At 42.8% G+C, this 27,740-nt stretch overlaps 1 protein-coding gene across 1 annotated transcript in view; it reads left to right on the forward strand.

Annotated features, from left to right (window-relative positions):
• Positions 1-433: 433 nt before the first annotated feature.
• Positions 434-27,740, forward strand: part of LONRF2 (LON peptidase N-terminal domain and ring finger 2) — a 35,298-nt gene continuing 7,991 nt past the window's right edge. Inside the window, 9 exon segments of the mRNA XM_065891151.1 lie at positions 434-1,109; positions 13,205-13,323; positions 19,970-20,092; positions 22,243-22,404; positions 22,918-23,119; positions 24,344-24,443; positions 24,695-24,809; positions 25,787-25,908; positions 27,291-27,449. Coding sequence (XP_065747223.1) covers positions 434-1,109; positions 13,205-13,323; positions 19,970-20,092; positions 22,243-22,404; positions 22,918-23,119; positions 24,344-24,443; positions 24,695-24,809; positions 25,787-25,908; positions 27,291-27,449 — 1,778 coding nt within the window.

Raw genomic sequence — 27,740 nt, forward strand, 5'->3', positions numbered from 1 at the left:
GGGCGGGCAGAGAACGCGCGGGACGAGGGCGCGTGGAGACGGGCGCGAACGCAGACGCGCGCGCGGGCCGCCCGGGGCGAGGAGGGAGAGGGTTTGCGGAGACGCCGAACGAACGTGGAGGGGTCGCCGCCTTCCCGCCTGCGGCCCGGCTGCCTAAGCCAGGGGAGCTAGGAGGGCGTTCCCCGCGGGCCTGGGCTCGGCCGCGCCCACCGTGCCCGCCCCGCCCCCGGCCGCCCACGCCGCGTGGGAGAGGCGGCCCCACCCCGCGCCCGCCCCCGGCGGTGGTCGCGCGGCCCGCCGCGCACCGCCCACCCGCAGACGCGCGTGGCTCTCGGCGAAGGCGGCGCCCGCGCTGCAGTCGCCGGGCCCGGGCAGCGAGCATCCTGCCTTCTCCGTTCTTCCCTCCGGCCCTAGTAGCCGCAGCCACGCGGTGATGAGCCCCGAGGCAGTCCCGTCGTCGCCCCCCTGTCGTGGCTGCGACTGCGGGGAGCCGCTCGCCCAGCGGGTGGAGAAGGGCGACGAGGCCTTCCGCGCGGGCGAGTACGAGACGGCGGCCGAGCTCTTACGTTCCGCTCTGGCCGGCCCGGCGCGGTCCGACCGCGGCCTATGCCTGCGGCTGGGGGACGCGCTGGCCCGCGCCGGCCGCCTCCCCGAGGCCCTGGGCGCGTTTCGCGGCGCCGCGCGGCTCGGGGCGCTGCGGCCCGACGAGCTAGGGGAGCTGGCGAGCGGCCTGGCGTGCGTCCCGGGCCCGCGCGAGCGGCGGTCGCCGGTGGAGAAGCCGGGCCGCGCCCCCGGGGAGGCGCCGAGCGGGGGGCCGTCGGCCTCGGTGCCCGCGGCGCCTCGGGACCTGCTGGACTGCCCGCGCTGCCAGCGGCTGCTGCACAAGCCGGTGACGCTGCCGTGCGGGCTCACGGTGTGCAGGCGCTGCGCTGAGCCGGGGCCGGGCCGGCCGCCGGTGCGCCGCGTCAACGTGGTGCTGAGCGGCCTGCTGGAGAAGTGCTTCCCGGCCGAGTGCCGGGCGCGCAAGCTGGCGGGCCAGGTGCAGAGCCTGCAACGCCAACAGCAGCCCGAGGCCGCTCTGCTCAAGTGCCACCAGGCCCTGGACCTCGGTAAGCGGGGGCTGGGCCACCTACACTCTCGGCTGTTGAGGGGCAGGGCCGGGACGGGAAAGCTAGGTTCGGCCGGCGGGGCTCTTGTGCTGTCTGGAGGCGGTGAGCGAAGAGTAGGGGCCAGTTGCACCTGCGGGCTGTCTTTTCCAGGACCTCCGTGGCCTTCCTGAGCCGCCCTGTGAGGCCAGCACTGCTTTTCCCCCTATCTCAGCCGTATAGGAGTGGGGGGAGGGCCAAGGGTTTTAATTCGTCTTGCAGGGAAATGCAAATAGCTAACACCCTCGTGTGTTACAAGAAGGTAACACTCCCGGGCTATCACAAGAAGATAGCCTTGTGATGGGGCAGGGTTTGCTTTGGAGATTCAGCTGGTGCATCCAGGAAGGATGCTGTTACACTCCACTGTTTGGCCCTGACCTCCCTTCTCTCTCAAAGGCCGTTAGATGTCGTATTGGTGTCATTAGCTTTTTAGATGGTTATATACTAACTAGCAGTCTGGTTTATTTTATTTTATCTTTTAAACCGGAGTCTGTGACCAGCACCAGCCGCTTCCCGCCCAGCCACCACCTGTTAAGAATATATAATTTAAAGGAAGCCCAAACTTCGGTCCTGGTCATTGCGTTTGACTCTGAATGAGTATGCTCTATTGACAGTTGTTTGGGGTGGAGAGTGTGTGGATGGAGGGTGATTTGTTTTCTGAATTCGCTGGTTTTGAAACAGGGTTGTGTGTGCATGACTTAAATCTGTAGTCAAGAAGACTTGGTTTAATGTTTTGTTACTAAGAGTCTTATTGTGTGCTCTAGTCATTATGCATTTTATTGTAAACTAGGGTTAAGGTTTTCTCTTTTAGAAGGCACACCTGTATCCAAATTGGGAGATTCTCTGCTGGAATCGGGCAGTTAAATTGCTTTATGTAACAAATAATTGGTACCATATTTGAAACCAACATATCCGTACTTTTTTTTTTTTTTTTTGGTACGCGGGCCTCTCTCTGCTGTGGCCTCTCCCGTTGCGGAGCACAGGCTCCGGACGCGCAGGCCCAGCCGCTCCGCAGCATGTGGGATCTTCCCGGACCGGGGCGCGAACCCGAGTCCCCTGCATCGGCAGGCGGACTCTCAACCGCTGCGCCACCAGGGAAGCCCCCAACATATCCGTACTTTAACAGGCTGTGTATTTTTTAGTTTTCAGTTATTTATGTATCAGTATATATGGTGTAGAGCCACACTATTCAGTAGAAATACTGTGTAAGCCACATATGTTACTTTACGTTTTCTGTTAACCCATTTAAAAAAGGTGAAAAGTAGCAGGTGAAATTCATTTAAAAAATATTTTTAACCCTATACCTTCAAAATGTTATTTCAACATATCTTTAATGTAAAAAAATCCAGCTTTTACTTTCTCAGTAAATCTTCGAAATTCATTGTGTATTTTACATTTGCTACCCACCCCGATTTGGCTAAATTTTCATCAGAAGTACTTCCTCTTGTTTAGATTTCTTAAAATTTAGAGTTGAAAAAGCGATTCTCATGTTGGTGTCATTCCAAATTAACTTAAAAGTTATCCTCTGACTGAAGAGTATCCATTTTTAAAAATTCTAGTTAAAATAACTCAGTTCCTTTGTTGCACTAGACCTCTCTCTTGTTTTCACTAGCCACATGTGTCCAACGGCTACTGTTGTAAACAGCACAAGTACAGAACCTTAAAAAACAATTGCTGGAAATGTAACAGATCACAATACCAACTCTTGGAGAAGATTTAGAAAAGGAGGACTATTGTATGCGGCTGATGGGTCTGCATAGTTATACCCCTGGTACATTGTTTGGCAGTATCTGAAAATGTTAATTATGACCTTTGGCCAAGCAGCTTCAATGAGGTACAAGCATATGTGCACTGAAAAAATGTATACAGGGGTGTATAAGAGCGTATATACATCATTAGAGATAGCCCTAAAGTGGAACTCAAATGTCCAAAAGGAACAGAATGAATAAGTAAATATATTGTGATGTCTTTGTGGAATACTACATAGAAAGAAAATAAGCCAACTTCAGTTACATACTACAGTGTGGATGAATCACATAATGTTAATTGAAAACCAGACTGAAAAGCATTTTTAATACATGATTATATTTATCTGTAAGTCCAAACAGGCAAAATTACTATGGCATGTTAGAAGCAAGTAAGGGCAGTGATTACCTTGGGGAAGAAAAAGGGGAATGTTATTGTGAGTAAGTATGGGAGGGACTTGAGTGGTAGTGGTAATGTTCTGCTCCTTGACCTAGAAGATGGATGCACAGGTGTGTTCACTTTGTGACAATTCATTGTATTTTCCATTTATGTATTAGACCTCAATTTAAAAGTTTTAAAAACATGGATTATTGCAGTCAGTTCATCATGAGAACTTTATTCAGTATCCATTTTCCACTCAAAGATTGGAAAAGAAAGCCAAGTTTCCCTAGTTTAAAAATTTATAGAAAAAAGTTAACTTAGTAATGAATTAGCTCCCAAGAGAGGTTTCGTTATAGTAAAAAGTTTACAAATATTTGGATTTGGAAATGGCTGTGTTTAGACCCAGGCTGACCCTTAGTTATTTTGTGACCGTAGCCAAGGGTGGTAATCATCAATGCTGTTCCCCGAATGTTTGTATCTTTATAGCCTCTCCAAACAAGTACGATTGCATTCCTCGCCTGCTTGTGGTTGGGTAGAGCCATGTGACTAATTTTGGCCAATAAGTTGCGAGTGGAATTCAAAATAACTGTATGTTAAAACAGAAATAAGCATGTGAAAAGATAACTCAATAGATAACTGTCTATTAAAAAGAACCAAATGGGTATTCTAGCCCTGGAAAATACGGTATCTGAAGTTGAGAATTAGACAGATTCGAAAACAGGCTGGACACATCCGAAATCAGGATGGGAACACTCAGGAACAAGCCAGTAGACAATATCCAAGCTGAATCACAGAGAAAAAAAAACAGAGCATAAGAGAAATGGGGGACACAGAGAAAAGTTCTAAAATCTGTGGAATACGAGCCCCCGAAGAGGAGAGAGGGGGAAGGGGCAAGTGAAATATTTGAAGGAAAAATGGCTGAGAGTTTTCTAGACCTGATGGGAAACTTTAAGTCACTGAACCAAGAGGCTCAGTAAGCCCAACAGGATAAACACAAGCATTCACTTCACACAACAAACAAAACGTATCTAAGTATCTTACAGTCCAGTTACTGAAAATCAAACATAAAGAGACATTTAAAAGCGCTTAGAGAAGGCAGGATATATTTCCTTGAAAGGAGCCAGAATAAGACTGATAGCTGACTTTTCAACAAAATTATTAAAACTAGAAGATAATGGAGTAACATCTTGAAAGTGATGAAAGAGGGGGAAAAAAACCTACCTGGCATTCTTTACCCAGATGAAAAATATCTGTCAGAAATGAAGGCAAAATTAAGATGCTTAAATCCAGGTAAATAATAGGAAGGACTTGTATTGCCATCACAGTTGCGTGAAGTACTGTGCAGAATTCTTCTGGTTAAAGGAAAATGGTGCAGATGGTAGCATGGAACTAAAGGAAGGAATGAAGATCACTAGACAGAGTAAATACATGAATAAATATAAGAGAATATTGATTATTTCAAACTCTTTCCCTCTCCTCGGGACTTCCTGTTCTCTGACACATAACAGTATTGAAATTAGGCCAATTAAGAACCCTAAAATAGGGGCTTCCCTGGTGGCGCAGTGGTTTAGAGTCCGCCTGCTGATGCAGTGGGGCACGGGTTCGTGCCCCGGTCCGGGGGGATCCCACATGCCGCGGAGCGGCTGGACCCGTGAGCCACGGCCGCTGAGCCTGCGCTTCCGGAGCCTGTTGCTCCGCAACGTGAGAGGCCCGCGTACCGCAAAAAAAAAAAAGAACCCTAAAATGGCCTCTGAGTGTTCAAGTGAAAGGAAGAGTCATGCATCTCACTTTAAATCAGAAGCTAGAAATCTTTAAGCTTAATGAGGAAAGCATGTTGAAAGCTGAGACAGGGCAAAATCTTGGCCTCTTGTGCCAAACACCTAGCCAAGCTGTGAATGCAAAGGAAAAGTTCTTGAAGGATATTCAAAGAGCTACTTCAGTGAACACATGAATGATAAAGTGAAACAGCCTTATTGCTGATATGCAGAGCGTTATAGTGGTCTGGATAGAGCACACCAGCCTCAACATTGCCTAAAGCCAAAGCCTAATCCAGAGCAAGGCCCTAACTCTCTTTAATTCTATGAAGACTGAGAGGTAAGGAAGCTGCAGAAGAAAACTCTGAAGCTAGCAGAGTTTGGTTCATGAGGTTTAAGGAAAGAAGCTGTCTCCATAACATAAAAGTGCAAGGTGAAGTGTTGATGTAGAAGCTGCAGCAAGTTATCCAGAAGGTCTAGCCAAGATCGTTAATGAAGATGGCTACACCAAACAACAGATTTTCAGTGTAGACGAAGTACCCTCCTATTAGAAGGAGGTGCCATTTAGGACTTTCATAGCTAGAGAGGAGAAGTCAATGCCTGTCTTCAAAGCTTTAAAGGACTGGCTGCCTCTCTTGTTAAGGGCTAATGCAGCTGGTGATTTTAAGTTGAATCCAGTGCTCCTTTACCATTCTGAAAATCCTAGGGCCCTTAAGAATTATGCTACATTTACTCTGCCTGTGGTCTATAAGTGAAACAACAAACTCTAGACGACAACACATCTGTTTACAACATGGTTTACTGAATATCTTAAGCCCACTGTGGGTACCTGCTGCTCAGAAAAAAGATTCAAACTATTACTGCTCATTGACAATGCACCTGGTCACCCAAGAGCTCTGATGGAGATGTACAAAGAGATTAATGTTGTTTTCATGCCAGCTAACACAATACCCATTCTGCAGCCCAAGGATCAAGGAGTAATTTCAACTTTCAAGTCTTACTATTGAAGAAATACATTTCGTAAGGCTATAGGTGCCAGATAAAGTGACTCCTCAGGTGGATCTGGGCAAAGGAAATTGAAAATCTTCTGGAAAGGACGCACGATTCTAGGTGCTGTTAAGAACATTCGTGATTCATGAGAAGAGGTACAAATGTCAACATTCACAGGAGTTTGGAAGAAGTTGACTCCAACCCTCATGGATGACTTTGAGGGGTTCAAGACTTCATGGAGGAAGTCACTGCAGATGTGGTGGAGACAGTAAGAGAACTAGAATTAGAAGTGGAACCAGAAGATGTGACTGAATTCCTGGCATCTCAGGATAAAACTAGTAGGTGAGTTGCTTCTTAAGGATGAGCAAAGAAGGTGATTTCTTGGGCTTCCCTGGTGGCGCAGTGGTTGGGAGTCCGCCTGCCGATGCAGGGGACACGGGTTCGTGCCCCGGTCTGGGAAGATCCCACGTGCTGTGGAGCGGCTGGGCCTGTGAGCCATGGCCGCTGAGCCTGCACGTCCGGAGCCTGTGCTCCGTAGCGGGAGAGGCCACAACAGTGAGAGAGGCCCACGTACTGCCAAAAAAAAAAAAAAAAAGTGATTTCTTGATATGGAATCTACTGGTGAAGATGCTGTGAAGATTGTTGAAACGATAACAGAGGACTTAGACTATTATGTAAACTTAGTTTATGAAGCAGCAGCAGGGTTTGAGAAGATTGATGCCAGTTTTGAAAGACATTCTGCTGTGGGTAAAATGCTGTCAAACAGCACTGCCTGCTACTGAGAAATTGCTTATGAAAGGAGGAGTCAGTCATTGTGGCATGCTTCACTGTTTTATTTTAAGAAATTGCCACAGACACCTCAACTTGCAGCAGCCACCACCCTCATCAGCCAGCAGCCATCAGCATCAAGGCAAGACCCTCCACCAGCAAAAAGATGATGGCTTGCTTGAGGCTCAGTTGATGGTTAGCATGTTTTTTAACAGTAAAGTTTTTTTTGTTTTTTTGCGGGACGCGGGCCTCTCACTGTTGTGGCCTCTCCCGTTGCGGAGCACAGGTTCTGGACGCACAGGCTCAGCAGCCATGGCTCACGGGCCCAGCCGCTCCGCGGCATGTGGGATCTTCCTGGACCGGGGCACGAACCCGCGTCCCCTGCATCGGCAGGCGGACTCTCAACCACTGCGCCACCAGGGAAGCCCAACAGTAAAATATTTTAAAATTAAGGTATACACATTGTTTTTTTTAGATATACTGCTATTGCACACTTGATAGACTATCATACAGTGTAAACAAAACTTTTATGTGCTCTGGAAACCAAAAAAATGTGTGACTTGCTTTATTGTGATGGTCTGGAACTGAACCCACAATCTTGCTCATGTATGCCTGTATGTAAAACTATGGGATGTCATTGCAACAATGCTTAGAGGGAAATTTATTGCTTTAAATGTCTCTACTACAAAAGGAAAGTTGAAAATCAGTGATCTCCAGACTTCTATTTCAAGATACTAGAGGAAGAAAAGCAAATCGAATCCCAAGGAAGTAGAAAGGAGGAAAGAAAGGTGAGCGCAAACGTCAGTTGTAAGAAAGGAAAAATACTGTCCGATATTTCTTATGAGCATTGGTACAAAAATCCTAAACAAAATATTAGCAAATTGAATCTAGTAATAAACTTAAAGAACAATACATCATGATCAAGTAGAATGTTACTTTGTTTGTTCATTGTAAATCAACCACATGTACAGAATAAAGGAGAAAAATCGTATGTCTGTTAAAATCTCTCAGGAAACTAGGAATAAAAGGGAACATTCTTAATATGTTAAAGAATATCTATAGAAACCATCCTAATTAAATATTGAATGTTTCCCCATTCACTAGGTGGCAGGGTTGTTCACTGTGTCATCACTGCCACTCAACATTATACTAAAGATTCTAGTGGGTGTGATGAGGAGAAAATAAAAGAGCATCAAAACTGGAAAAATAAAACAGTTACTATTTGTAGATCATGTGTGGGAGTACCTAGAGACTCTAGAATAGTATTTGGACTATTATAAATTATAAGTGAATTATCAAGAGTGTTGAATATTGGGTCAATATAGAAAGACCAATGATAATTATAAATACTTAGTAAAGAACAAATAGAAAACAGAATTTGAAAACAACCCATCGAACAAAAAATTTCTTGGAATAAATCATGAAATATCTGAAGGATGTTCACAACCTCTACACTGAAAATACAAAACATTTCTGGGGGAAATTAAAGTGGACTTAAATAAATGGAAAGATTTTATTTTCATGACTTGCAAGTCTGGGTATCAATAAGATATCTGTACTCTACAGATTGAACTGTAGACTCAATGCAATTTCAAAGTCTCAGCCAATGGTTTTGGTGGAAGTTGGTGAATGACCAAGGCAGTATTGAAGAAAAGTAACAGAGCTGGAGAGTTTATAAAGTATCAAGACGTACCATAATGTTGCAGTGATTAAGAGCTGTATTGGCCCAAGGGGAGACACACAGAAACTGACACTTGATTTACTACAAAGACGCCAGTGGAATTCACTGGGGAAAGAAGCATTTTAAATAGTCTGAGCCAGTTGCTTATTCATATGGAAAAAAATGAACCTGGACACTTACCTCATACATTGAAATTACAATTAGATTTCTGAAAGAAATCATAGGAGAATATGAACTTGGGACAGGCAATGTTTTCTTGAATAAGACACTAAAAGGATGATAAAAGAAAAAATAACTTTGATTTGATTAAAATGAAGAACTTTTTGTTCCTTAGAGACCCCCTAAAAGAGTGAAAAGGTGGTGTGTATATGTAATATGTGTCTTACTGAGAATGCAAGTCCAGAATATTGATAGAATGCCTATGGTTCAAAAACAAAGTCTGTCCAAAAAATAGGCAAAGACTTCAACAGATGCTTTATAAAAGTAGATCTCAAAAGGGCAATAAACATATGAAAGGGTGCCCAACATAATTGGTGATCAAATGCAAATTGAAACTAAAATAAGATCTTACTACATACCCACCAGAATGGTTAAAATGAAAGTTTAACCATTTACATGGTTAAACATTTACATAGTTTGGGCAAGTATTTGAAGGAATTGGAACTCTTATGTTGCTGGTGGAAATGTCACTTGGTAGAAGTTAAATGTTTGGGAGTACCTACTAAAGCTAAGCATATATACAACCTCTGACACAGTGTTTCCACTTCTGAGTATATACCGAATAGAAATGAATGTCATGTCCACCAGGAGACACATGCAAGAACGTGTCAGCTTTATTTATATGTGCCAGAAACATTTGAGAAACAGCCCTCCAGTAGAGTAAGTAAATCAATTCAGAGTATTTTGTGTAAAATGCACAAAATAATATTACACAAAAGTTTATTTTTTAAAAAGACCACTGAGACCTACAATAATATGGATGAATCTCACAGAATGATACTGAGTGAAAGATACAAGGGTCCATTCCATTTATATAACTCCATGTATAAGAAGTTCAAAAATAGGCTAAAGTAATCTGTAGTGATAGACGTCAGACTGGTGGTGACCCTTTGGAGAGGTGTCCTAACTGGGAAAGTGCCCAACGGAACCTTCGTAGATCCTGGAAATGACCATGGTGGTGATTACATGGGTGTAACGTATGTAAAGTTCAAGATGTACACTCAAGATTTATGGACTTGACTTTCTAAGTCCTACATTAGTTTGAACAAATAACCTATGAGGAGATTGCTATTCATTCCTTCTATTCATTGGGAACACTACCCAGTTGTCATTGCTTTGTGTCACTTCATTCAGCCCTTTTAAAGTAGCACTTGTATAGGTCTCTACTTCCCTCCACTGCCTACTCACTGGACAGACTGTCCAGCAGTAACCCCAGCTCCCAGCACCACAGTGGCCCTGGGTGGCAATTGGAGGAGAACAGCCTTTGATCAGCCCTAAACACAAGCTACAATCTCTCTTCTCTTCTCACAAAGCCTGTTCTCAGGCTGTCCTCTTCTGAATCTTTTGCCTGTACAGGGGTTAATCGGTAAACTCTCTGAAATTTTGTGTTAGTTTTTTTAGAGGAAACATTTTTCTTCCATTTACCTTCTCTACACAAAACATTTTAAATTGTTTTTCTTCTTCCATTCATTTTTGAGCAATTCCTCAGTAAATTCTCAGTATTATTAAGCTTAAGGCTGGATGCTTAGAAAATGTGTTGAGATCTATTTTAAATGTTTTAATAGGTTAAATTATGAAGTGCTGGCTTCATAAATGGGTTGTCAAATGCTAGAAGCCAGCAAAGAAAATAGTTTGATTCATTCAGCGTCTAGATGGGAAGTGAATTTTATTGCCCTCGGACTTCTGTAAAAACAGCCTTTAGAATCTGAGGAGTGGAGGCTTAAACGCATTAGAAAAAGATTAAAAATAAATGTAAATGAAATGTGTGTTTCACTCGGGAAACTCAACATCAATTGAGCTAACACAAAGTATAAGCAACAAAATAGTGGAAAAACAGAAAAATTAGTGAAACAGGAAAAATTGAGCCGGTTAACAAGTGAGAAGCTGGTTTATTATAAAACTGGTAAAACAGACACGTTTGGCAAGTGAGATGAAGACAAATGCAAAGCACAAGTAGCATCAGGAATGAAGGAAAGTATAACTGCAGATATAAATACAACAGATCTTAAAATCAATACGAAAAGAACAATTTTAAGGGAACTGTAAATTACCAGAATTGATCCAGGAAGAAGTAAAATACTGGTATGGACCAAAAACCATTAAAGAAATTGAACTCAGGGATTTTCTCCTGAACAGAGGCACTACTGTCAAGCAAGATCTAACAAACTTTCAAGGAAGATTAACTCCCATCTTATTTTATCGATAGCTCATAAAACATTTTGGAAAGATTTCCATCTCATTTTGGAGGGTTAGAATAATCTTGTTACTGTTAGCAGGTAAAGCTTGCGCGGGAAAAGAATTTCTAGGCTGGTCTGACATGTACATAGATGCGCAAACCTTAATTAAACTTCTTAGTAATATTTTGAATCCAGCGGTGTAATAAGAGTTAAGGTCGGGAAGGAAGGCTTACCCAAGAAATGTAAGGATGATTCAACGTTAGACAAATCTTTCAACGTGGTTCACTGTAGTAACAGGGAGGAGACAGACTGCATGTAGTAGATGCTGAAAGAGCATTCTATGACATTTAATGCCTGCTTGTTCGAATGCCTTCGTAGGTGTGTTTCCCAAGCTCAAACTGTACTTCCAGCAGCGGTTTTGTTTTGTTTTTTGTTTGTTTTAGATTTCCTAAAGTCTCCAAAGAAGATTTCTGTATTTCAGAATGCATTCAACCATGCAATTGAGGGGCTTTCATCTAATATTCAGTTGAAAATGATTAATCTGCGATTATATTTAGTGTATATTGACATACTAAAGGGGCAGATATCATGAGAAGAATCTAACAGAGGGCTTCCCTGGTGGCGCAGTGGTTGAGAGTCTGCCTGCCGCTGCAGGGGACACGGGTTCGTGCCCCGGTCCGGGAAGATCCCACATGCCGCGGAGCGGCTGGGCCCGTGAGCCATCGCCACTGAGCCTGCGCGTCCGGAGCCTGTGCTCCGCAACGGGAGAGGCCGCAACGGGAGAGGCCACAACGGTGAGAGGCCCGCGTACCGCGAAAAAAAACCCAAAAAGAATCTAATAGAATTCTATAAACACTTTCCAGGCAGTGAAATGCTCAATTTAAAATTATATGCGTGTGGATTCACATCAGTATTCCATAGTACCTGTGTGCCTTTTCAAAGGTGAATATGTAAAATCTCATTACAGATCAATAGGTGAACATTTTCAATCAATTTTGATGACAGGGAACACTAACTTTGAACCTGAATTGAGGAAAATGTTGTCTTCTCTAAGAGAATTCCATTTGCCTAATTGGTAGACCTATACTACAAAAAAAGAGCTAAATTACTCTATTTTGCAGTTCGTCAATAAAAAAGGTGTAAATATTTGTTTCCTCTCTTGTTATTCAAATACCTGCATAATACCCTCAAGTTGACCTCTTTCCCTGCAAAGCCTAAAATATTTAATGTCTGGCCTTTTACAGAAAAAGTTGTTAATCTCTGCTCCAGCCTGTCAGTGTCTTTTTAAAAAATTCAGCTTTTCTTGTTTGGCTCCTCCATTCCTGCTGTTACTTTTCCCTCTTCCCACTTTTTTCCTTGTCATACCTTCTCTATATGATACATTTGTAGCAGTAACATAATTAATACCTGCCCCCCATGCCTTGCCTGCACCTTTGACCAGTTAACTCTGTAAACAAAGAGGAGATGTGGTAGCCTTTGGAAAGTACCAAGCGGTTACTTTGAGAGAAAGGTCAAGATCAAGGATTTGGAGCAGGTCAAACATTCGTCTTAAGTGGAGAGATGAGAACACATTTCAGGTGCCCAGAATTTTATTGATGAACTAAAATGCATACTTCAGCCCTATTTCAAAGACTACAGTGAGTATGGGTAGAGTGAACTCTGTCCAGCGGCCTAGAAACATGGCCATGATGGTTCTGCTTTCTTGAGCTCCGGCTTTGTCACGTTTCCATGGTACCCTGCTAATCAGCAACTTCATACACTGTCATCATTTCACAGTGAGAGCACTGTTAGCGTCTCTGTAAGCTGTTCTTAGGTCCTTAGTAGCCTATGAGTACTGTAATTCTCAAGATCTCTTCCGTTTGAAGAATCCTGGGAAAAGGAGGATTTGTTTTCCCTTCTTTTCCCACTTACCTGAACATATTATGGGTACGAATCTGCACCCGCTCAGTTGCATAGAAAAACAAATTATGTTTTACTTTTCGGTTTTTAAGCGTGAATTTCCTTGTGTACTTTCAAGAAAATGATTCTGAATCTTTTCTTTTTAAATACCTAGTTATAACATTAAGGTGACCCAGCGTCTACTCAGTAGAGATTATGTTGCAGCTAGTGTATGGGTAGCAGTCTGTTTTTCCTGGTGCATTTTGAAACCTTACTCATTGTCTTTCTGATTTCCTGAGAAAAGCTATGTAACATATACTTATCAAACTACGAAACTCTACGTATGATTAGAGGAGGTGTTATTTATTTTATGTTTGTTTTCTAATTTAATATTTTTAATGACTTAAAGATCATTTTTTAAAAATGCTGTCAGTTTTATTTATTTCCATTCCTCATGCCTTTCAGCTCCTGGTGACAGTCCGTTATTGCTGCTGCGAGCAGAGTTGTATTTATCCGTGAAGAACTATGAACAGGCTCTGCAGGACGCCAGTGCAGTTTGTCAGAAGGAACCTCTCCTGCCTAAGGTATTTGTTTGTGTAGGTTGGCTTTGGAGATAATAAATGTAAATTTATGGGATTTTTAAAAATTCTATTGAAGTATAGTTGATTTCCAGTGTTGTGGTAATTTCTGCCATGCAGCAGAGTGATTCAGTTACACGTATGTACATTCTTTTTCATATTCTTTTCCATTATGGTTCGTCGCAGGATACTGAACATAGTTACCTGTGTATGGGATTTTCTGAAGAATAAGGTCATTGTGATTAGTACCTACGGGCAGAGTACATTTCCCTCAAATTGTAGATAGTCTAAATGTAGCAATCCACTTCATAATAAACCAATTCAGTTTAAAAGACCGAGTTTCCAACTGGATCTGGATAGGAAACACTAATTCAGATTACTATTAGTAGATGGTTAGCTGAATAATATGCCTTAGGCACTGAACAAATATATAAACAAACTAATAGAATTTTATGAGTTGGTGAATAAAGAGGAAATGTTTAAAATGACAGTTTAAGTAGGAAGATACTATATTATTATTATGATCATAATAATAGTGATTAGCATTTGGGCCCTAATATGCATGGTGCATATAAATGGTGTTAGTAAAAGGGTGCACGTTTTGTATGTATTTATTTTGTAATAATTTTAATCTCTGTGTCTTGGTTGGAAAGGTCTGATATTACTTCCTCTAGTGACACGAAATAAGGTTTGCTAACCTAATAACAGTAGCTTAAGTTGTCCTTGAGATCTTTAAGGAGCCAAAGAATAAAAGTTGTAACTTTTTTCATGAACTTTTGAATTTTAAACCCCTTAAGAGATTTTAAAGTTTTAAAGAACTTGTGATGAGATTAATGCCTATAGCATTATCTATTATCTAATAAAAATATTTTTTTCTCCTGCTGTATTGCTTTTTAATCATCTCTGTTTTAGAAACACTGAAGAAACATTAACCCAGCTTAATAGACAGGGATGTAGCTTGCTCTTCCTGTCTTCCTTCCATCCATTCATCCAACCAGTCATCCTTTAAAACAAAATGTTTTCATATTAGATTGAATATTAAGATGGGTGTGGGGATGAGTCCAAGAATGGGAAGCCAACGTTTGTTGGACCAAGCCCGGAAATTCATTTTGCTGCTTGTTTGCTTCACTAAATACATTCCCTACTCGTATTTCTGATACTTTTTCTCTGATCCCTTGATCTTTTATTCTTCTGAGGTAATTTCTATCAGTAGTGATTGAGCCTTAAGGACTGTGAATTACAAGTCTAGTATTTCTGATTGACAGTAGACCTATGTTGCCCTTTGAAGCTAGATTCTTCTCCACGGTATTGACCTTTGTGCTAACAACCTGGCAGTGTGTCTCTGACAAAAGACAGACTTAATTACTACAAAGTTACATGTCAGGGAGGCAGCAAATGTATCTCTAGCCTTTGGGATTTTGGTTTTATTTTCAGGGTTTATTGTAAATCTGTGAATCTCAGTTCTTGATATATGTCTAGTGAAGAACAGCTCCAGCAGAAGTGCAACCTTGATAATCACTTTAAGATAGTAAAGGACAAAAGTTTATTTCCGGGTTACCATTGCAACTAAAGGAAGTGCCATTGGAAGGTGAATTCAGAGGACTGAAGGGAGGGTAAGTTGGCCAACTGTGGTTAAGATGAGATGGAAGCTTCAGTTGGGGCTGGTGCAGCAGGTGTTTTACCCAAGCAAAGCCATCCTTTCAAGCAAGCAGCCATGGCTGATACTGAGTCCAAGCTTTTGGTGCAAATAGAGATGGGCCAGTACTAGCAAATCATTTGTCCATATTCAGAAATATAACCCAGCAAATGGTAAGTTGATGCAGCTGAATCCAGGAAAGTTAACTGCCTCCTAAAACAAAACCCGGTAATCCTCAGACGAATACAACAAAATGCAGAGTTGATACAACATGTTATGTAAAATATCCAGTGTTAACCAAAAATACTAGACATGCAAAGAAAGAGGAATTGTTGACCTTTACTCAGGATAGAAGATAGTCAATAAAAATTGTCTTCCTGTGGGCCCAGAAGTTGCATTTAGCAGAGAAAGACTTCAAAGCAGCTATTATAAGTAAGTTGAGAGAATTAAATGAAATTATGTCCAAAGAATTAAAGGAAAGTGTGGTGTCTTGGAATTAATAGACAGCCCCAAGGGAGAAATTGAAACTATAAAAAACGGAAATACTAGAGCTGAAAAATACAAATGCTGAAATAAAAGATTGCTATATAAGCTCAATAGCACATTACACACGGCAAAATAATCTGTGAAACTGAGGACAGAGTGATAGAAATTACACAATCCAAAGAACAGAAACAAAAAAGTTTAAAGAAAAATGAATCTTAGAAACATATGGTACAATATATGTGTAATTGGAATCCCAGAAGGAGAAGCTAGAAATTGGCAGAAAAATTTTTGAAGAAATAAGGGCTGAAAGCTTTCCAAATTTAATAGAAAATATTAATTTCAGATCTAAGAAGCTTAATGACCCCAAAGCAAAATAAATACAAATAAATACACTCCCTGACACATCATAATGACTGCCAGTCAGTAATCCAAAGATAAAAAGAAATTCTTGAATGCACCAAGAGAAAAATGACATGAAGTGAGAAAAACGACATACAGGAAAATAATAAGATCATTAATGACATATCACCAGAAACTGTGGAAGCCAGTTAACATTGGAATAGCATATTCAAAGTGCCCAAAGAAGAAACCTTTCAACCAAAAGTCTATATCCAGTAAAAATATATCTTTAAAATGAAGCTGAAATAAAGACATTTTTAGGAAACATGTCTTTGTTGCCAGCAGATGTGTACTACAAGAAATGCTAAAGGAATTTTTCAAGTCTGAAGGAAAACAGTAAATTGTAAGTCAAATATAAAGGAAGTGATGAAGTGCCCCACAAATAGACCAAAGCAAGAACCAACTAACTACATGGTGTCTGCCTACAGGAATCAATTTTAAATGCAAAGATACAGACTTAAAAGTCTGTAGAAATACACCCTCAGAGGGATTTCACCCCATGGGGAAAGAAGAACAGGAGGACCTCAGCAATCCTTGTCACCACCATGGACCTCTGCAGCCTTTGCTTCCAAGGACGTTTACAGTCTTCACCAATCCTGAACCCAGATGATGGCGCTGCCCAGGGTCCTTCCGCAGGGTCTCCTTCCCAGTGCTGGAGCTCTCACTGTGGTGAGACCTGCGTTCAGGAAGCCAGGTTGCTGCTATGCCCCACTCACGAGGATGAGGGCGCCACAGGGCCTCACCACCTGTGGGAACCAGAGCTGCCTCTGTGCTGTGCCCTTCCCCCTGGGGCCTAAGCGAGTTAGGGTCTATGCATCTGCTCCTCTGCCATCACGGGACCATGAAGCTGCTGCTCTGTGCCCCGCCCCCTGGGGCCTCAGTTGGGACTTTGACTCTCTGTCACCGGACTGTGCAGCTGTTGCTCTGTGCTCCATCCCTTCCTCCTCAACTGGGACACCTCTGTGCCCTGTTATCCCTGGGCTTTGCTGCTGCTGCATCTTGCCCCCTCTTGACCCCCTTAAATACGAATCACTGCAGGGGGACCCAGACCCCTGTTCCATGGGTGATGTACACACACTTGCACCTCAGATACTGACTCCATCATCACAGCAAGTGAGCCTGTGTCCCAGGCCACCGGGGCCACGGTAGTTCTGCCTGCCACTGAGCTTGTGACTCCTGCTCTGCTCTGAATGCAAGTGCCTCGGGCCTGGTACCACAGAGGGATCCCCTCAGCTGGAACATCCCCCCCACACATAGAAGAGAAGAAGAGGGGAGGACCCCAGCAGCCCTAGCTGCCACTACCATTGCAGATACCCATGGGATGCTGGCTGTCTCAGCTGCTGAGTGTCCCCACGGTCTTTGCCAATGTTGAACTCAGCCGGCAGATCTGCATGGAGATGGTGCCAGTGCACCCCTGCCCAGTTGGTGCCCTCACAGCCAACTTTAGGTGAAGGGGAGTTTAGATGATCCACTGAAGCCAGGTCATGCAGATGGAAAATCAATAAGGAAATAATGGACTTGAACTTGAATAAGGAATAATGGACTACTGGATCAAATGAGTCTAATAGACATATACAGAATATTCCAACAAACAGCAGCAAAATATATGTTTTCAAGGGCACACAGCATTCTCCATGATAGATCATATGTTAGGTCACAAAGCAAGTCTTAATAATTTTAAGATGATTGGAATTTTGTCCAGTATCTTTTCCAGACACAATGGTATGAAACTAGAAATAATAGGAGGAAAGCTAGAAAAGTCACAAATACATAGGAATTAAACAACAGGCTTGTGAGCAACCACTGAGTCAAAGAAGAAATCGAAAGGAAAATAGAAAAATACCCAGAGACGAACCAAAGTGGAAGCACAGCATACCAAAATGTATGGGATGCAGCAAAAGCAGTTCTAGCAAGGAAGTTGTAGCAATAAACTTTTACATTAAGAAAAAAGTAAGATCTAAAATAATCTCAGGGACTTCCTTGGTGGCGCGGTGGTTAAGGATCTGCCTGCCAATGCAGGGGACACGGGTTCGAGCCCTGGTCCAGGAAGATCCCACATGCCACAGAGCAACTAAGCCCGTGCGCCAGGACTGCTGAGCCTGCATTCTAGAGCCTGAGAGCCACAACTACTGAGCCTGCGTGCCACAACTACTGAAACCCTCGTGCCTAGACCCCATGCTCCTCAACAAGAGAAGCCACTGCAATGAAGAGTAGCCCCCGCTCACTCAACTAGAGAAAGCCTGCATGCAGCAACGAAGACCCAACACAGCCAAAAATAAATAAATATAGATAAATAAATAGATACTAATGCTTTAAAAAAATTTAAAAAAAACAACCTTAAATCTCAGGAACCTAAAGAACAAACTAAGTTAGCAGAAGGAAGTAAAAAAGATTAGAGCAGGAATAAATGAAATTGAGATGAGAAAGACAACATAAAAGATGAACAAAACTAAGATTTGGTTTCTTGAAAAGTTAAAATTGACAAACCCTTAGCTAGACTAGGGAAGAAAGAGATGACTCAAATAAATAAAATTATGAGTGAAAGAGAAGACATTTGATACCACAAAAATACAAAGGTTCAAAGTGACTACTTTGAACATTTATAAACCAACAAATTAGATAATTTAGAAGAAATAGGTAAATTCCTAGAAACATACAGCCTACCAAGTCTTGAATCAAGAAGTAATTAGAAAATCTGGACAGACCAATAGCAATCAAGGGGATTGAACCAGTAATGGAAAAGCTCCCAGAACAGAAAATCCCAGAACCAGGTGGCTTCACGGATGAATTCTATCAATCTAAATTCATATCAGTCTATTCTATCAATTTAAAGAAGAATTAATGCCAGTCCTCACCAAACTCTTCCGAAAATTGAGGAGGATGGAGTACTTCCAACGTCGTTTTATGAGGTTAGCATTACCCCAATACTGAAGCTAGACAAGGCCACTGCAAGAGAAGAAAAGTATAGGCCAATTATCTCTAATGAATGTAGATGCACAAATTCTCGACAAAATACCAGCAAACCAAATTAAAGAGCACACGGAAGGATCACTACAACGGGATCAAGTGGGATTTATCCTTAGGATGCAGGGATGGGTCAACATATGCAGATCAGTCAGTGTGATACCCCACATTCACAGAATGGAGGATAAAAATTATAGGGTCATCTTTTTTTTTTTTTTTTTTTTTGTGGTATGCGGGCCTCGCACTGTTGTGGCCTCTCCCATTGCGGAGCACAGGCTCCGGACGTGCAGGCTCAGCGGCCATGGCTCACGGGCCCAGCCGCTCCACGGCATGTGGGATCTTCCCGGACTGGGGCACGAACCCGTGTCCCCTGCATCGGCAGGCGGACTCTCAACCACTGTGCCACCAGGGAAACCCTGGTCATCTTAATAGATGCAGAAAAGGCATCTGACAAAATTCAGCCCCCTTTTATGATATAAACTCTCAACGAATTAAGTATAGAAGGAATGAACCTCAGCATAATAAAGGCTATATATGACAAGCTCACAGCCAAAATCACGTTCAGTGGTGAAAAGTTAAAAGCCTTTTCTCAGTGGTCAGGAGCAAGACAAGTATGCCTTCTCTTTTCTTAAATCAATTTGTTTTTATTTTTGGCTGCATTGGGTCTTCGTTGCCGCATTGCATCCATAAAGCAAAAACAAAATGCTGTTGGAAAATACTGACCCATATTGCGTTTTGTTCATTTCTGTTGTGGGACTTTGTGTATTACACTTTGTGTTAGTTATGTCTGTCCTGTCTGTGTGCTCCCACAAGACTGTACGCTCCTTGAAGACAGGAACATGGTAGTGACCTGTGATTACTGGGTGAGTGAAGGGTGGTAGACAGTCAGTTCTCTCTTAGCATGTCCCTTGGAACTGCTTTGGGCTCACATTCCAGGTATGGACTCCTGTGTTCTGATTGTGTGTTGCACTTGCGGGACATTCAGGTTTGCCCAGTTTCGAAGGCAGTAGAGCTAGAGCCATCCTCTAGCTCTAGAGGGCTTGTGTTTATTCTACTTAATGTGCAAATAAAACAGTTCCAGTGATTTTTTTTTAAATTTCAGGGCTGTTTGTACATGAGTATATCATCACACTGTTTTTTCAAATGTATATCTTTGGATGAATCCAGGGACATCACGTGAAAGCTCTGGCTCTTTCCGGACTGGGAAGAAGTAAGGAAGTGTTGAAGGAGTTTCCCTACTGCCTTGCTTTGAATCCTGAATGTAACTCAGTGAAGAAAGAAGTGCAGAAGGTGTGATTTCCTTTCAATGACTTTCTTCTTGAAGTCTTATTTTCAGCCTTTGTGTCCATGCTGAGTAGCTGCTACATGTAAAATGAACAAGAAATGTAGTTCTGAATCATTCAGGACAGTGTGATTTAAAACAAACAGTGATAATGATGAGTTCATGCATTTGATAATGTAGCATGTTTCATGAGACGGTGTACACATACCTCAGTTCTGCTGAAATAATGACACATATTACTGAGGCAGGGTAGATGTGTACAGCTGGGGAGGCAAAGTGATTTATCCTAGAGTTTGTAATTCAGGGACTGTAGTTTGTGCAGAAGCCCTGTAAGAGACATCATGATATATGCAAAAGTTATCAGTTCAGCTACATAGGTTGACTTGAAATTTTCAGCAAAGCTTCACCAACGTGGAGCAGAAACACCTGCTCTTTTATGCAAATCTTTAATCCAGTCCTATTGGAGGTCATCGAGTCACACTTGATGTAGGGACCTGCCCTATAAAAAAGCCTGTACGGTAGGTACACAGTCTTAGCATTTCCGATGACAAGGAGTCCTTGCTTTTACATCAACGTTTCCATACTTTAACACTGTTTATTTTCAACTTGTACGGTACACTTACCCTGTAATTTCCACTCTACAGTTGAGTTTTAGTCTCTGGAGCAAGAGAAAAGTTTTTCCTCCTTAATTTAAACCCCCTTAGATATTAGAGAAGAGCTATCATCTTCGCCTTAACTAGTTCTTTGAACCTAACATCCTCTCCCCATAGAACAGGGTTGTCAGGTTTCCTCCTCTGGCTGCCTTGCTGTATACCCCAAACTTTAGCCCCTACGTGCAGTGGCTGCAGGTGGTGAACGTTTATCTTCCCTGTGTTCACTGGGAGTTTATTTTTAGCCTCCCATCACACTGTTGGCTTCTGTTAGAACTGTAATTAGCCAGAAGAGCCAGATGTTTCTTTTCTAATGAGAACTTTCTGGCACTATTTTTTATCCTTTTCTTGTGTAGTTGACTGGTCTTTGTTGATCCTGTTAAGTTGTCACTCATTGGTTTTGATCACTGTTTCCACTTGTCAAAATAATATTGAATCGTGAGCTGGCTGTTTTTAACGATTCCTGCCTGCTTTGTCTCACTGCAACTTTCACAAGAATCGTAAAACATGTGTTACCCCAACTGATCCTTACAACAGCATCATGAGAAGTTGAGCCCGAGCTCAGCGACATTAAGCAGATTCAGGAAGGTCCCAGGACCAGGATTCAGGTCTTGTGGATTCTTGCCTGTCTGGTGCTTTTGCATGCAGACATGATGTTTCTCCTCCAGCATGTCACGGGTGCTGGGTATCTTCTGTCACAGACGGCGCCAAACAGTGCCAGCCTCCTGATGCCCATGAGATGTGGTACCCTCCCTGGCAGCCTCCTGCAGCTCTGCTGACCCCTCAGGGCCAGTGCTGAGGACACTGCCGTCCCTGCTGGGGTGCTGACCCTCACTGCCGCAGAGGTCGTGGGTTCTGGTGCGCTCATCTGTCACCTGCAGCGCAGTGGGTGCATTCTTCGTTGAGGTTTCAGTGAATCTTCTACGCCTCTCTTAAGCCCTCGGATTCAGCTGAGTCCATGAGTTTCTGCAGGGCCATCGAGGGACTGGCCGGCACTTCCCACCACCACCAAAAGCTGGTGAACCAGAACTGTGTCCCTTCACCTTCTCTTCCTTTAAAGTTCTTACTGGTTGACTCTTCCGGTTCTCTTGTAAATGAAGCAGCCCTCTAGAACTGTCTTAATCCTGTGGGTCATCACAGCTCAGGTTCGGTCTGGGACCCCCTGCAACCGATCCACCCCACGTTTCTCTCTTACCCCTGAGACATTTAGGGGAGATTTTTCTGTAGCTGGTGTGTAAGGACCAAACTCAAAGAGACTGTAATGCTTGTATTTTGTAATTGGTACGAGTAAGATGGACAGGAACTGGGGGCTCAAATGCCTAAGATGTTGACTGTGGTTTCAGACACACTTGAATTTTTATAACATTGGCAGTTGGAATAGGGTAGTTATTCTTGTCAGTGTTTTAGGCCTGTTTGGCTTCAGAGTTTCCTCTGAGTCTTTCAGGTATGCGATGTATTTTTCAAAAGTGTCTTAAAATATATATTTTTCCGTCTTGGCAATGTTACAGGTAATGTGTGAGGTGTTTTTCCCTGCTTCAGAAAACGTGCCTCAGAATTTAACATCTTCCGTCCAAAGCAGACTGTTGAACACAAGGTTAATGGCGCAGTGTCAGAACCACATGAACAGCCAGCCTCCTGTGGAGGGAGGTGGCAGTGCAGGGAGTTCTAAGGTGGGAAGTGCATGTGTTTGTCAATATTATCTTGATTAAGCTTTATGTAACTTTGAACATTTACAAGTTACTCACACGGTTGCATTACGTTAGCTACAAGTACTTCTTAAGACCAGTTCTGGCTTCTCAGCCTGAGAATTGACACTTTTAAAGGAATTTGAGGGAAGTAATGAAAATCACTGAAGACTGAAAGAAACTTTTAGAACATCTCCAAACAACCCACAACATCAGGAGGCTTGATATTATTTTGTCTTGGAGAAAAGAGAGCAGAGGGATGGTTTGAATATATGAAGATTGGTGTTCAGTTGATCTGTTTCCGGAAGAAATTATCCTTATATTTTACCATGAAAAGTGTAAAGTTCATCTTAGAAGTTAATAGATGAAACCAATTATGAGGGAAGAGTATGTGCTCTCTTTTTTTCCAGAGATTTCTAAGAAAGGCTGCTGCATGATATTTTTCTCTGATGCTGTGATTTCTTTAATATTCAGGATTCTTTTTTCCTACTTAACCAGAATCCATCTGAGAAACAGGATGGATTTAGAAACACCAATTCTTCGGTGTTCTATTTTATACTGGGCCTACACTGTGAGGAGGGTAAGGAAGTGTTAGAAAGTTTTCTTCCAGCGGCGCTGAGCACTGGTTTAAAGAGACAGTTTCTGAATGAGTTGGAGGATGCTCATGATGTGAACGGCCCTGGAAAAATTCCCAAGAAAGGTCAGTAAGGCTACTTTTTTTTTTTTTTTTTTTTGCGGTACGCAGGCCTCTCAGCGTTGTGGCCTCGTCCGCTGTGGAGCACAGGCTCCGGACGCGCAGGCTCAGCGGCCATGGCTCACGGGCCCAGCTGCTCCGTAGCACGTGGGATCTTCCCGGACCAGGGCACGAACCCGCGTCCCCTGCATCGGCAGGCGGACTCTCAACCACTGCGCCACCAGGGAAGCCCAGTAAGGCTATTTTGTCACTGAGTGTGTGACCCTAGAGTGATAGAATGTTGGCTGATGCTCAGTATACTTTAGAAACATTTTATATAGGTGGTTTAAAATTGATCATGAAATGAACATATCACCTTCAAGATTGTAGGACAGTTTAAATGTTTACCCCTACAAGGACTTCATAGTCAAAAATAGCAGAGAAAATTTAGGTATAACTTTCACTTTTATTCATGCTTTACAGTTAAATTATGGCTGTATACAGTCAGCCTTCAGTATCTGCAGATTCAACCAACCACGGTTCAAAAATACTCAGAAAAAAAAAATTCCAGAAGTGCCAAAAGCAAAACTTTCTTTTGCCCTGTGTAGGAATGAGTTATCAACACATAGCATTTACATATATTACTATAAGTATTATAAGTAACCTAGAGATGATTTAACGTACAGGCACACCTCGTTTTATTGTGCTTTGCAGTTTTTTGTTTTTTTTTTAACAAATTGAAGGTTTGTGGCAAACCTGTGTTGTCAGAGGAGAGGATGGTTAGCACATTTGGCGATAAATTATTTTCAGTTAACGCATGTACATTTTTTTTAGACATAATGCTGTCGCACACTTAATGGACTACAGTGTAGCATAAACATAACTTTTATATGCACCGAGAAACCAAAAAAAAAGTTGTGTGATGCAGTTTATCGCGATATTCACTTGATTTCAGTGTACTGGAACTGACCCTGCAATATCTCTGGGCGATGCCTGTACGTGGGAAGATGTGCCTAGGTTATATGCAAATACCACACCATTTTACGTAAGGGACTGCAGCGTCAGGGGTCTTGGTATCTGTGGGGATCCTGGAGCCAGTCCCCACGGGGATGCAGAGGGACAGCTGTACTGCTAGTCCCATCCAGCGTGGTTTGTTACATTGGTGTAACATACTTTATCCAGAGGAAATACAGTTATCACATGCTCTTACCCAGATGTGCAGGTGTTAATTATAGCATTTAACTTTTTCAGACGCTGATTCCTCACCCCAAAGGAACGTGAGCTCTAACGTAGGAGAAAGTGCAGAGCTCCTGATAGATGTGGCTGATTTTGAGTGTGCCCTTTGCATGAGGTAGGATGACACAGAATCTATGCAACTGGGAAGAATTCAGCCTTTCTGAATTTGTATCCCAAACATAACGGGCTTTTTATTGTTAGAGAAATTACGTATATCTCAATAACAATTGATTTATTTTCTAAAAATAAGATTAAGGAAGTTACAAATGGAAAATGGATATAAGTGATTTCTAGAATTCTTATAAAAAGGTTATTTGAAAACGTCTTCTGGACATTTCTTGCTGAAAACCCAGATGTCTTCTCCAGGTTGCTCTTTGAGCCTGTCACTACGCCCTGTGGACACACGTTTTGCCTAAAATGCCTCGAGCGCTGCCTGGACCATGCCCCACATTGTCCTTTGTGCAAAGAAAAACTCTCAGAAGTAAGTCTTTCTTGGGAACTGACAATTCCTAGCACTTTTTTATTCTGTCTCAACCTATTTCCCCTTCACATCCAGCTTTAATTCCTCAGGCCCTCAATGCCCTTTCCCAGTCCAGGTCAAGTCAACTCTTTGCCTTTTGTGTGCGTCTGTATAAGTAGCATGGCAGTGCCAGAGTAAACCCACAAAATAGGGAAGATTAAATTTCACTTTAAATTCATAATCTTAAATCTGAGACCCAAAACCTTATTAGTCATTCTTTTTTTTTTCTTTTTTTATAAATTTACTTATTCATTTATTTGTTTTTGGCTGCATTGGGTCTTTGTTGCCGAGCACAGGCTTTCTCTAGTTGTGGCGAGCGGGGGCTACTCTTCGTTGTGGTGCATGGGCTTCTCATTGCGGTGGCATCTCTTGTTGTGGAGCACGGGCTCTAGGCACATGGGCTTCAGTAGTTGTGATGCACGGGCTTAGCTGCTCCGCGGCATGTGGGATCTTCCCGGACCAGGGCTCGAACCCGTATTGGCAGGCGGATTCTTAGCCATTGCGCCGCCAGGGAAGTCCTTATTAGTCATCCTTACTGTGCTTCTCTGGTAGCCTCAGCTTTTCACTCTCCAGGTGGTTCTTTCATCTCTCTTATCTCTCACCACCTGCTACTCTCCCTCCCTGACATTATGATACTCATGGAAAGGGTATACACCAGCAAGATGGGAATTGCCTCTTCCTTGCTCCAAGGGAACCCTTTCTTTGCTTCTCTCATGGAGTGGGGGGCGTCCGGGGACTTCCCCTCCTCCTCCCCTCCCCTCCTCCTCCCCTTCTCTCCCTTTCAGGGCCGACCCCCCTGCTGTCACCTCAGTCCCTTTTGTCTTCTGAGACGACTCCCCTCCCCCCACCTCCTTGTTGACCCTTGACTAGGAACAGAGCTCTTTGTCCTTAAGAATTAATTACCATGTGGTATTATTTAACTTTTTCTTTTGTTCCAGTTGTTGGCAAGCAGAAATTTTCATATAACTACTCTGGCTGAAGAATTAATATTTCGATATTTGTCAGACGAACTGTCTGACAGAAAGAGAATTTATGATGAAGAAATGACGGAGCTTTCAAAGTAAGTCTCCGTGCTCCAGGTACTTGGTGTTGAGTTCAGGCTAAAGAAGAAAATCCTTGTTAATCTCACGACTTTATCGCATTTTTTTCCCCCTGCTTTTGGCAGAGAAATTAGCCTCCAAAAAAATTAATTGCAAAGAGTTTATGTGAATTTAATTGAAAAAGTTTGTAAGAAATATTTCAAAAGTGTGTTTTGACAATATTATATGGTTGCTTTTTGTATCTAAATAAGCAATGCTGAATTTTTCAGAATTGAAAAGGCACAGGACATAGAAGGAAAAAAGGGATTACCACTGAAAATAGGCTTGACAGTTATTTTTTCTCTTTTAAAGTGATTAAAATGTTGTGTTGTAGTGACCCATAACTATTGAGACCTTATCATTCTTCTACTCTTTTTTTATTTAGAACTCATTACCTTTGACGGCTTTCATCAGAATTTTTTTCTTATTTACTTTTCTTGAGATATAGTTGACATCTCACATTGTATTAGTTTCAGGTGTACAACATAATGAGTTGATATTTGTGTATATTGTGAAATGATCACCACAGTAAGTCTAGTTAACATGTCTCCGGACATAGTTACAAAAATTTTTTTCTTGTGATGAGGGCTTTTGAAGATCTACTCTCTTAGCAACTTTTTTTATTTTTATTTTTTTGCGGTACGCAGGCCTCTCACCGTTGTGGCCTCTCCCATTGCGGAGCACAGGCTCCGGACGCGCAGGCTCAGCGGCCATGGCTCACGGGCCCAGCCGCTCCGCGGCATGTGGGATCTTCCCGGACCGGGGCACGAACCCGCGTCCCCTGCATCAGCAGGCGGACTCTCAGCCACTGCGCCACCAGGGAAGCCCTTAGCAACTTTTAAATACACAGCAGAGTGTTGTTAACGATAGTCACCACGCTGCACCTTACATCCCTAGGGCTTATTTATTTCGTGACTGGAACCTTGTGCTGTTTGACCCCCTTCACTCATTTCACCTGCCCCCTCCTCTGGTAACCCTGTCTGTTCTCTGCATCTATGAGCTGGGTTTTGTTTATTTTTAGATTCCACATATAAATGAGCCCCTAGGGTGGTATTTGTCTTTCTCTGTCTGACTTATTTCACGTAGCACAGTGTCCTCAAGGTCATCGGAATGTTTTTATAGTGATCGTAAGCGTGGTCTCCTCAGATTAAATGAGAGGGCTTGGCAGGGAACATGGCTCAGCTGAGAACTTTCTCAAGCTGTGGCCCTTGGCTTTCTTTTCCCACCTAAGCCTGAGGCAAACCTGAGGGGTTTGTAAGTGAGAGAGCTGAGGTTGGCTAGCTTCTGCTGTTTCACAGTGACTCTCACTCCCTTCTGTTTCTAACAGCTCCACCTCTCAGTTCACATTTCCCCCGCCCCGCAGTCTGACCAGGGATGTGCCCATCTTCGTGTGTGCCGTGGCCTTCCCCACCGTGTCCTGTCCGCTCCACGTCTTTGAGCCCCGCTATCGGCTTATGGTAAGAAGATGAGTGGAAACTGGCACCAAACGGTTTGGCATGTGTTTATCTGCGGAGCACGCAGGGTAAGAATTACCAGTGTTCAAAGAAAGGGTTCTAATTAAATGTATCATTTGTCATTTTTCTTGAAGCACGGCTTAAGGTGATGTTGAAAACCTCTAGTGTCTCCTGTTACGTAACAAAGTGTAAGTTCAGGGCCATCCGTGATGTGGTCCCGCCCTTCGTTTCTAGCCTCATCTCCTACCCCTTCCTCTGGAACGTCTTACCTACTAGTCCATTGCCACATTATTCGCCCGCCTCTACAAAAAGTTCATGTTTTCATGCCTCCATGCTTCCCTCTGTCTGTAATTCTCTTC

The sequence above is a fragment of the Phocoena phocoena genome, chromosome 14, assembly GCF_963924675.1.
Source record: "Phocoena phocoena chromosome 14, mPhoPho1.1, whole genome shotgun sequence".
Lineage (NCBI taxonomy): Eukaryota > Metazoa > Chordata > Mammalia > Artiodactyla > Phocoenidae > Phocoena > Phocoena phocoena.